At 35.6% G+C, this 11,958-nt stretch overlaps 1 protein-coding gene across 7 annotated transcripts; it reads right to left on the bottom strand.

Moving 5' to 3' along the window:
- Window positions 1-4,876: 4,876 nt before the first annotated feature.
- Window positions 4,877-10,940, bottom strand: LOC147533337 (phototropic-responsive NPH3 family protein NPY2-like). Of its 7 annotated transcripts, none has more exons than XM_086650204.1 (5): window positions 10,277-10,940; window positions 9,095-9,909; window positions 7,662-7,731; window positions 6,003-7,178; window positions 4,877-5,694 (listed from the first exon to the last, which is right to left on the bottom strand). In XM_086650204.1, exons 2-5 carry the CDS (start codon window positions 9,154-9,156, stop codon window positions 5,122-5,124), a joined length of 1,881 nt encoding a protein of 626 aa, XP_086506330.1. In that variant the 5' UTR covers window positions 9,157-9,909; window positions 10,277-10,940; the 3' UTR covers window positions 4,877-5,121. The 7 variants fall into 7 exon arrangements, with proteins under 7 accessions (XP_086506330.1, XP_086506328.1, XP_086506329.1 ...); XM_086650202.1 differs by having other exon boundaries at window positions 10,511-10,940; XM_086650203.1 differs by having other exon boundaries at window positions 9,095-9,903; window positions 10,511-10,940.
- Between the last annotated feature and the right edge of the window lie 1,018 nt (window positions 10,941-11,958).

Raw genomic sequence — 11,958 nt, 5'->3', positions numbered from 1 at the left:
TTAATTCCTATTTTTGGTTTATGCTTTGTCTCTCTATTGATTTTATAAGGGATATTTTGCAAAAGGGGTAAAGAAATGTTCTAAGTGATGAGTTTGGAGCACAAATTTGAATTTTTTTGAGTTTGGAGCATTGACTAACTTTGACTTAATTTTCCATCCAAAGATAACAAAAACTAACTTTTTAACTTAACTTTCCATCCAAAGTTAACGGAGACTAACGAATATTACTGTCAATTTTTCATTACTGTTAGTTCTAGCACCGACGACTCACATTATTTTGCATCAAATGGTTCAAAAGTGATGAAAAATTGACAGTAATGAAAAATTGACAGTAACATATGTTAGCCTCCGTTAACTTTGGATGGAAAGTTAAGTTAAAAAAATTAGTTTTTGTTATCGTTGGATGGAAAATTAAGTCAAAGTTAGTCAATGCTCCAAACTCAAAAAATTTCAAATTTGTGCTCCAAACTCACTACTTGGAACATTACTTTGCCCCCTTTTGCAAAATATCCCATTTTATAATTGTGGATTGTTTTGTATTTTTTGTTGTATTTTTTTTGTTCAAACCGATTCTTTTGTACTTGCTTAAAATTATGTATTATTTACAACGTTAAAATTTGGGCTTTGATCACTCGTAGATATATATGTATACATAAACACTCGACCAAAATGAGTGAGTTTTATAGTTTCAGCTATGTTTAAATTGGCTTTTTATTTTTCAAAATTATATAGGCTATACGACGTGGCTGAGAAAAACGGGATTCGGTGCGAAACATTATCATTATTTTCCATAAAAGAGAACGAGAATGTCTCATCACTAGCTTAAAAGCACACTAATTAAGGTACTTACAATTAACTAATTGTAAAAGATGGAAAAAAAAAATGAAAGGAATGTGTATTGAACTCATGACCTCAAGTTTGTAAAACAATCAGTCTGCCAACTAAACTATAACCACATTCATGCAAAGATTTAGACGTCAAAAATATATAGCCAATTGGTTAATTGGGGGCCCTGAAGGATTGTGGCTTGTTGTTTGAGGGGGGGCTCGGTGCCGTCGCACCTATGGCACCGTTGCACTTATGGCACCCCCTCTTCCACGCCCCTGCTGATTGAATCTCGGTGAAAGATTTATCCCATCCACTTAAGACAATAGAGAAAATAAAAGTAGGAACAATGTTGTGTCTGTCAATCCAATGCCCAAAGAAACAATAATTAACTACAGATTTTTACATTCTTTTAGGCTGGTTTGATCTATAAGAACCCTTTAACATTTTTGTGACTCAACGCGTTTAATCTATTTGTGCCAACAAACTAACGTGACACAAAAATATCATGACCAAAGTTTATCTTAGAACTAGATTGAGTATAAGATAGAATCAATCATATAACGATACTGTACTTGTACAATAAAAAATATCAAATGATAGATACTTCTCAGAATTTTAAGATTGTAGGTCCACTCTTTCAGAACGGTTTGACCAAATATTTAAATACTTCATAAAACTGTGATGTCATGTTCAAAATTTAGTAACTCTTGATAACAATTTTTTAACTATAACTTATGTAAAGAAATATCTAGAAAACATATACCTTATAAGTTTATATCACTAAAAATAAGGCCACCCCCAAAATCTTGCTTCCTAAAAAATGAGATAAAAGAGTAATGGCACAGTCTTCAATGCCTCTACCAACTTTGTTTTGGGTTTTTTTTGTTGTTTTTTGGTAGTTTGCTTTTTGAAGGGTGGGAGAAGTTGTTTGTGATAAATGAATGATGATGGCATATGGTTTGTTTTGTTTGGATTTTGGTGGGTTTGTGGGTTCACTTTCAATTAAAAGAAGAGGTCATAGATTGGGGAAATGAGGACCCTTCTTCCTTTCCTTTTAAAAGCTAATCCTTACTCACCCTTGGGCCTAATTTAATGTTTTTGTTTTGGACAAAGTGGAGGATTTCTTGGCTTTGTTTGGTAGTGAATTAAGCTATAACCCACAAGAAGTTATATTTTTATAGATTATGCTATTGATTTTGTCTGTCCTCTTGTTCATTCTTTTGAAAATGACCTTTAATTTTTCATTTCTTATGTGTACTTCATTTTTTCAAGTATTAAATCATTAGCCTATTGAATCTTTTGTTTTAAACTTTTAGCTAAATTATAAAAATAATTTCCCTTATTTTAATCATCTTGTTGTCGGTCTACTTGTGGTGTCTTTTAGTAAAAAAATCACTTTAATAGAGTTTGCTGAGTAGATTCTACATTTCTCTAATAATATATGAATATTCACACTAGATGTCAGAATAAAAACAAAAACATTTCTTCTTATTACCATATGTTTTTTGCTCCATTTTATATAATAATTGAAATAAAATGTTAATGTAGAATAACCGATAGCAAGTGATACGATATTGTGGTTAATGCTCTCAAAAAAGAAAATATTGTAGTTAATGACTTGCATATCTAAAGACATTCTAAAACCTATCTGAAATATTAGTTAGGAAGTAAATCTTTTCACTATTGCCCCTAAGATGAATATATGGAAAATTCAAGAAACAAGAAATGGGTCCCAAGTTGAAAAATAAGTGAGAGAGAGAGAGAGAAGGAATAGGTAGAAGACATTGATGTAGAAAGGACATCTAAAAGAGAGGACACTGAGTTGTTAATCTGTATGGGATATTAAGTTAGAACCAAGCAACAAATAGAAAAATATAGAGAAGAAAATGAAGTAACATTCCCCTGAGATCATAAACCTTTAACATAGTTTGGATTTTGTGTTAAAGAAAGAAAGCTAAGCAGCTAAAAGAGATATTCTTGGCTAGAGGTTTATATCGTTTACGATTGGCACAAACAACATGGCCCAGACATAATATATCAATGAAAGGTACGATACAACTACATACGATAATATTTAATCATGTAAAACGACAAAATACGTCTTAGTGTTCATCGTGTTGGCATGACACAGATGTTTAAGTGCTACACCCATTTAGCATGAGATAGCAAGGCTAAACCTTCATTATCGTGACATGTCACGACGCGGTCCAAACATGGTATAGTCAGCTCATTTACTCGTATTAAATGTTATCTTCCATTCATATGAACCGAACTCTTTGGTAAGTTTCATTGCGAATATTGTCCAATGGATTCACATCAGTATACCCCAACCTAGTAAATAGAAATCAAGTAGTCTTATTTTTGTGTACCATATATATTTTTAACCACCCATAAAACTAATCCATAACGACCCGACGAGTTTGTCAATCTCAATCCTTTATACTTGCCTAACTTATGCATATAACATCATTTTGAAAATACAAACACAAAACAATGATGCGTGCTAGCGACAACCATAATCTACCACGTATGTGATGTGGCAGGGGATTAAGCAAAACGATTGAGATAAGATAAGATTGTTATAAAAATTCTTTTTAACGGCCAAGAACAAGGAAAAGTTGTACCAAAATGTGGAAACGAAAATAGCTCGAAAAAGTAAACTTCAATTACTTGCTTTAGTTTCACGAGTTACATCTGATAAAGAAGAGCAAGGACAAGAATTTCTTGTTACTATTCGAATTTATGGTGCATTATGTGTGAATGAATCAATCTCAACCATTAAGTGGATTAGACTAAACAAACTTACACAACACTTGTGTGATATACAAGATGTGGACAAATATACATACACATGTTATGGGAAAGACTCAAAGACCCAAAATTCCAGCCCGGGCTTGTGTCCTGGCTGGACCCTTAATGGGTTCACCCATGTACATCAGTATAATTAGCATCTCTTTGTGGCCCAAGGACCATCTCTCTCTGTCTCTCAAAGAGGAAGTGTTATGAGCTCACAAAGTTATCCAAAACCCATACATGAATGAAGGCACACAACCTAATTGAGACTTTTCTAAGCCTACACACATTACTAATAGACACCATACTATAAGAAGAAAAATGAGACGAAGAACATGAAGTGAACGAATGACAGCAAGGTGTTGCCGACCTATTCTCCATCTCTCGCACATTTTCGGTACCGCGGTGTCACTGTCACCATCATGCATCTATCTAATAATCATCTCTTATCTAATCAGAGTCGTGGTTAAGTTCGGGGCTCTATGTTAAACTTAGACTAGACCGGTACACCAATACAAAAAATATACTAAAAAAAAGATGTAAAATTCTAATGGGAATAGACTGCTGTATTTCGCAGTCTAATTGGATTACTTTACTAGGTCTTGTCTTTTTAATTATGAATGAATTGGAAAGATAAAGGAAGAAAGAAGATGAAAAACTGGAGAGGGTCTAAGAGGGTTAGCTATTGAAAAGAGTTGTCACTGTATATTCAGTATAGACAAGTAGTTAGAGAAGACTTGTATTAGGGGCCCCTTTGGGGTGATATTCAATTATTCATGTGGGAAGAAGCCCTAGGGTTTAGTTTAGAGGGAGAGAAGAGTGTGCAGCAGCATTTGGTGAAGAAGATGAAGGGTTATTAGAGCTTATGATTTCCTACATGTGAAATCTGATTTTGATTTGTCTTGAAGTACAGCAGTTTCGAACGCGTATAAACGGCCGGGCCTTCTGGGTCTCGAGCTGGGTGAGAGACCTTTCCCGTCTCCTGACTATGAACGCCCAATATCATGGGGTGAGACTGCCCAAGTCAGATACAGGGCCGCACAAACCCATCTCAGGATCTCAGAACGGGCGGCCCCACGGAGGCCAGCATTTTCCCAGGCCCATATATGTGTGTTGTGCCCAAGTAATTCAGATCAAATTAACAAGGAGGAAAAAGAAGAGTAGCTAGTAGAAGGTTGAAAACCAAAATGTGGCATTTCCTTATGGTACAGCAAAACTGGGCTATCCTTACTACCCAACAAAAGAAGAAAAGAGAGAAGAAGGAACTCCACATATTTTTTACTTGAGAAACAGAACAATCAATTCATAGCTCTTCAGCCTTTCATAGTTTCTTTTTTACTCATAATCCTAAGACTGCATTCATACATTTTACGCTCATCATCTATTTCTAGTACAAGGAAGATGTCAGCAGTTCCTAACTTCCTAATGTCAAAAGTGAACAGAGAGAGAGAGAGAAAATGTCTTACCATCCCTTCTTATAATATCTGCATCATCTCTCTACTAAGAGAGAGAGTTCCTTCTGTTTCTGGAAGGTGTGGACTTGGTCTCCTCTGGGTTGGCAGTACCAGCAGGACTCTCGGATGTATCGGAGCTACTATTCTCATCACGGCCCACTTTGCTCGAAAAGAGCTTCGTAAAGAGCCTCTTCGACTTGAGTATCCCCTTCACTTTACTCACTGCTGCTTTCTCAACACTACTGTTATCGTCTTCGTTGTTCTTCATACTACTTTTACCTCCTAACTTCAAAGAAGCTAGCTCACCTTTAAGTGCTTTGAGCTCTTCAGTTGTTGGGACAGAGTCCCAATCCTCCTCTGTGTTAGTAGTTGTCGATCTTGAGCTCCCGTGTGAACCTCCATTCTCTCGTGGAAGTAACGCCTTGAGATTCCCACGGAGATCAGGGGTGGCACTACCAGCAGATGACCTTGCTTGTTCGAAGAAGAGGACTTGGACAACTACTCGAAGGGGAAGCCTCTCATTCTGCACGGCATGTCCACAAGCATCCACAGACAATTTCTTGCAGTCCATTAGCCTACAGATCCTTTTTCTCTCACTCTTGCTCATCCCCGGATGCTCCTACGCAAAGAGTTCAAAAAGGGTCAGTCATATGATTACAGTTATAAAAAAAATTAAGAAAACAGGATAGAGACGAAAGCCCAAGATGCTCGGGTCCATCATCGGCAATAATTGAAGTTGGGAACCCAGTTAACAAACCGAAATTTGCTCAGGCCCATCATGATCTATCCAGCCTGTTTCTTGTTAAAGGTAAACCGAAATGACTACTATGGATTACAACAAGCTGGTTTCACCATACAGGAAAACTTTCAAAATAGGAACTAAACATAATTAGCAAGTTTAAAAACCCCCAAAAGTTCAGCAACTACCTTGAGAAACATATCAATGGCACGGTAAATTCCATCATGAGAAGTTCTTGGGAAGTTCGATGCCATTTCAGCAAGGTTGACGAACTTCGAAAGAGGAAGATTTGGGTCTTTGGCAATTTCAGCAAGGTACCCATCAACTAGTCTAGCTACAGAAAGCTTGGAATTTTCTGATATAAACCCTGAGCTTCTAGTCTCCTGGAGTTCTTCATTTAGTTGTGGATCTATCTTTAAGCTTTGACCTTGCATTACAAACTCCACCACCATGGTTTGTACTACATCAACATCATACTTCATAGTCTCCCCTTCTGGGGAAGGAATCAAGAGATCAGTAATGGAAGCTTCGTCCAGTTTTATGCCTATTCTTTTAATAAGCTCTCTCTTCACTGTTTCTCCAATATCAAGTTGTGTAGCCACTTTTAGAAGCTTGAGCAAGAAACTACATGATACACTTTCTCTCTCTACTGGTAATAGCCAAGCAAGGGTCTCGACCAATTTTCGATTCTTTGTGGTATCACCACCTTGGATCACACCCTTGCTGAATCCTTGTAGCCTTCTATGCGCATATGCTTTCAAGGCTTCTCCTATTACTTCCCCTTGCATTTTTCCCTTTGTTTTAATCGTCACTATAACTCGCTTGTACAAATCAACTTCTAGCTCACATAAATCCTCGACCCACCAATCTTTTGGCACTGACAATGGTTTCCTGACACCGTCCCATTGAGGGTCAGTCCTGTTTTCAGATGGGAGTTTTTTCCTGTTATAAGTATAGGACCATTCTACTCTCGAAGTATCAATGCAGGCTTTTGAAGCAATAGAGTCAACACAACGGCTGACCACCTTCAGTTCCTCACACCAAGGTATCAGAGACTTAGTTGTTTGAAGCACAATAATAGAATCTTTCCAACTACAGAATATGCTCGAGCTAAGGAAGACTTCGATCTTGTAAATGAGGTTTCCTTTTTCGACACTCTCGTGCATTTCGAGGTATTCTGCTGCACAGCGAATGGCAACCACATTGTAAGCATTAAGGGTAACAGTCATGCCATAACAAAACTTGGCACATATCTCGAAAGCAGCGGGTCCCCCTGGAATGTCAGGGATGTAAATTTCATCGTTGGTTTCCTCAGAGGCAGTGACTAACTTCTGCAAGCAAGCACTCTTGGACAGAAGGGGAAACTACAGAAGAACATGTTCGAAGTATGTCAGTAAGTATTAAATTGTAATCCCTTTTTCACTTTTTGATGCATATTTGGCTACATTATCAAACTTTATAATTCGAGGCTAGGATTTTGGTTGAAATTGAGTCCAATGCCTAGTGCAGAAAGTTCGAGACTTCAAAAACTCAGGAAATCAAGCATGAAAATGAACTACAGAAGAATATGTTCGAAGTATGTCAGTAAGTATTAAATTGTAATCCCTTTTTGACTTTTTGATGCGTATTTGGTATATTATCAAACTTTATAATTCGAGGTTAGGTTTTTGGTTGAAATTGCGTCCAATGCCTAGTGCAGAAAGTTCGAGACTTAAAAAACTCAGGAAATCAAGCATGAAAATGAACTACAAGGACTGAATACTTATTGCAGTTATCGTCAACTTTCTTACCACTTCCTATATATGTACATATATATTAATACTTGTATGGGATATATAGTGGCATACCTTGTGTAGATAAAACTTCACATCACCTACATTAACAACGATGTCGCTAGCCAACTCGGCTGCCACGTACCTGCATAAGTAATCACCAGTCACTTATCTTGTCCCTCGTCTGGTAAAACTTAAAATACATGTATACGCAAACTTAACACACCACACAATCAGTGACTCATTAGTGCCAGTACACATGCAATGTCAAAATCCATAGGAACAAATTTTCATACATTAATATAATCAAAATTGATTAAAAAGAACGGTAATTATCTATGAGGTGATCAATTATCTTATGTATAATCTCAATGTGGTCTAACATTCAAATCCATGTCACATTTGTAGGAAATCAAGTATGACGGAACTCAACAACTAGACGGAATATCAACCGTTGATTATGAATTTCAAGCAATCACCATACATAGAAATCTATACCTAGGAAAAAATTGTCGTATTCGTGTGTGAAATGACTGAATAGTAGATGGGTGGTTACAATATCTTGACTATCATGGAACTCTTAGGCCTAATCAGGGTGTAACACGATATATGGTAAATACAGCTCCAATTTCATATGCCAAACGAATTTTCAAATGACGTGGCAGCTTCTTAACCAGGGCCTTCTAAAGACTAGGTCTTTGATATGATACTTGGGATACTTAAACGTTATCCTGCACATAGTTTACGTGCTTTAAATTGATGATTAGCCGTCGTTCTAAAATCTAAATCAAGAGTGCCTAAACTATACTAAGATTAAGGTAGGGAAGCCTAAAATAAGACGTAAACTTTCTACTATGTATAAAAAAATCTCAACTATGCATTGAAGTGCGAGGAATAGACATTCCTTTTAGCCCATTAAGTATCTCTTCCTCTAAATCACCAGCGAAGTCATTTCCAATGATTTGAACTGATTGTGAAATAGACATCCCCAAAGTAAAAAAAAAGTTTCATTCATAGAATCCAGTTTCATATGATCCACCATGCTTGACACTAGAAAAAAGAATATTATTGTATGGACTATTGTGAAGAAAACAAGCTAACTTTCAACAAGTGGACCAACATATTGATAATGAAGTTTTGAGCAAAACTTTTTGACGGATTATAGAGAAAGACCTAACCAAAGAGGCCACACAAAAAAGAATCCTCAGAACAGAAGAGGACAGACAGAACAAATCAACCAAGTCCTAATCAAAAGAGCATAACCCACTCACTTAGACCTAAAAATCAAGAAAACGGATACTGCTACTATAGCATCTTCAAAGAACATTACAGATTAGGAAAGAACCCAAAATTTTCAGATTAGGATGAAACTCCAACAGGTATTGAATCGATAATTTTCTCTTAATCCCCAATCAAAATGAAGATGCAAAGAACTCAGAAACAACCTAACTTATGAATAAGAAAAAACTTTTAGCAGGATAAAATAGAACTACAGAAAGGGATCTCACCTGATATTGTTACTATCTGTTTTAAAGGAATCAGGCTTTGATCCAAGTTTCATAAACTTCATCTTGACTTGAAGAAAGATCTATACTCTGATTCTCCTTCTCTTCTAAGCTCACAAATTAACCCTACCCACCTTTTTCAATTAATCCCCAAAACAATTATTTACTACTCCAACATCACATCTCCTTTTAGAACACCCAAACATAACCCAAAAAGGAAAAGAAATACTAAAGTGAGATTTTGAGTTGGACTTCTGAATGTAAACACTTCTTTAGGATTGTAGGCAAGGAAGAATGGATCAAAAGACAGGATTTATGAGTTATTTAAGATCGAATCTTTCGATCAAACCGAGGCTCAAAATGGATTAATATAAGAAAGAGAGAAACAAAATAAGATGATGAAAGAGAAAGATTAGTAACAATAAGTAACTCGGGGTAGTCTAGAAAAAGAAAGAAAAAAACTTTGTTTAAGAAGGACTTCTCTTCAATGGCAAGAGACACAAAGAAGAGATTGTTTCCTTGATCGACGGCAACACCCACGTACCTCGGGCGATATCAGTTAGTATAGGAGACATTGCCAACAAGGTTTCTCTACTAAACAATTCCTAAATCCACCAGCACAAAACTGACACCACCACCACCCATTACCCATTTCTCTCTGTAATTTTTTAAAGCATTTTCAACCCAAACCCAAAGACAATACCCACCACCAAGATCTCAACTAATCTTTAAGAGTATCAAAATCCTTAACCCTAGAATCCAAATTCCTTTTTTAGTTTATATTTCGAATAGTTGCAAACTCCGTTGAATACCTGCAACTAAGAAACAGCATATCTCGGTATCAGTTGATTAAAGAAAAAAAAAACACTACTAAGTACTAAATCAGTAGACAATAAGCATCTTTCCTTCTTTTATAAATATATAAATCAATCAAATAGAAGATCATCAAAACTCAGAACTTAAAACAGAATCAACCTAAAAAATTGTCTCAAATCAGACAAAAAAACTTAGAAAAAATCCACTCAAAGTTAATCAAGTTTATTAGCTTAAAAATTAGTAAGACAAACTCCAAAAAACCCTCCTCCCCTGAATCATCTCACAGTTAAAAGGGCAAAAAAATTAAAAACCCAGAGAGTACCCAAAAGAATCTTTTAATCTCAAATCTCCATAAAAGTTAAAACCCACCTCTAAATGAAGAAGCTTTTATGAAATCAACAAGTTACCACTCCAAAACTAGTACTCCGAAACTCTGTTTTCAATCTAAAACTACTCTATTTATGAGCAGAGGTTAGAGATGAAGATAAAATCTCTACTAGTAGTTCACAAGGAGGGATTTGGATTATATCACAAAACCCAAGTTCTTTTTTAAAATAAGTACTCGAAAACAACCCAAAACTTATCTGAAATCGAAATCCCCACCTAACAAAAAGATGAGTTGTTTCTGATATTGCCCATCCAATTCTAAACCAACCCAACCAAAACCCAAAAACCCATGCTGAGAATGTTCCCTATTCTCGTTAAAATCATCGCCATTACACACTCATCTCTCTCTATCAAAATACATCTCCCAAAGAAAAATGAAAGAAAATATCAGAGAATAAGTACAAATGAAACATCGAAATTCGATAAAAACAAAATAAGTGAAGAAAGTAAAAAAAAAAAAAACTTCATCTTTTAACTTACATATATGGGGTATTCATTCATTCATTCATTCCTTCTTCAAGTTCATATCAAAATCTCAAAGTGATGATGATGATTCAATTCAAAGACAAAACACAACTTCTCTCTACTTCTTCATCCCCCATTTTTTTACTTTCTCTCTCTCTACTTTCTCTCTGCACCGTTATGCACGCCAATACTGACACTCCTTTCCTCTATTAACGGCGGAATTTTACGAAACGAACCCTCGTTTACTTTATTATTAACAAAAATACCATTACTGGAGAAAACGACTTATCTATCCCTCTCGTACTTATAAAATAGGGTTTAAGTTAATAAATCCACGTGATAGTAAAAATAATAAATTGATTCAAAATTATAATTACTCGTGATATCTTATAATATCTCGAGGTTTTATTTCGATGACATAAGGGTTTTTTGATTTTGTAAAGTATTTTTTTTTTTTGACTGTTTGGTTTGTAGGAGTGTACACTAACGTGTGTGAACACAATTATCTATGTCTCTTTCTCTCTGGATAATTTGTTCCTAAACCATTTCAAGAGCAAAGTCAGTAGGAACTCCCAAATTATCTACCCCTATGTGAGGGATTTCTCCCTCTAGGAAGAAATGTGTTCATCAGAATACCATTTATGATTCAATTCATCTACCAAAAGCTATTTTGGGATGCGATTCCTACTTATTATTGTGTTCAATTTTGGCGGTTTAAGTGATCTTGTTCAGTAAGAAAATTTTGTCAGAACTCTCTACGAAGTTTTGGTTTTGGTGAAAAACATTCGCTGTAGAGAAACAAATATTTGAATTTTCTCTTGCACACTAAATCAATGTGTGGGGTTCTCATTATATAGTAATACAATACATCCATATATGGACAGATTACATGGATTTAAAATTCAAAAATCAAATCTACAATAATAATTCTAACAATCAAAAAAATATTACGAATATATTGTGATTGATTTAGAGAGAATAAATAGTGTAAATATATTTGTGATTGGGAGTGAATATTTGAAAAATATTTCATTTGTTTGAGATATTATGTGATTGGATTGACCCCCCCCCCCCTCCCCCCTCTCAAGTTAAGCGGGAAGGGGGGAACGTTTAACTTGCTTCTAAGAACATCAAACCTTGGTGAGCCGAGTCTTTTAGTGAAAACATCTGCTATTTGATCTTTCGATGAGATGAACTGG

Source organism: Eschscholzia californica, unplaced genomic scaffold (assembly GCF_041429995.1).
Source record: "Eschscholzia californica isolate CP2 unplaced genomic scaffold, dmEscCali1.0.p SCAF_6, whole genome shotgun sequence".
Lineage (NCBI taxonomy): Eukaryota > Viridiplantae > Streptophyta > Magnoliopsida > Ranunculales > Papaveraceae > Eschscholzia > Eschscholzia californica.
Note: the sequence above shows the minus strand (reverse complement) of the source record. Positions and strands in the feature narration are given on the sequence as shown.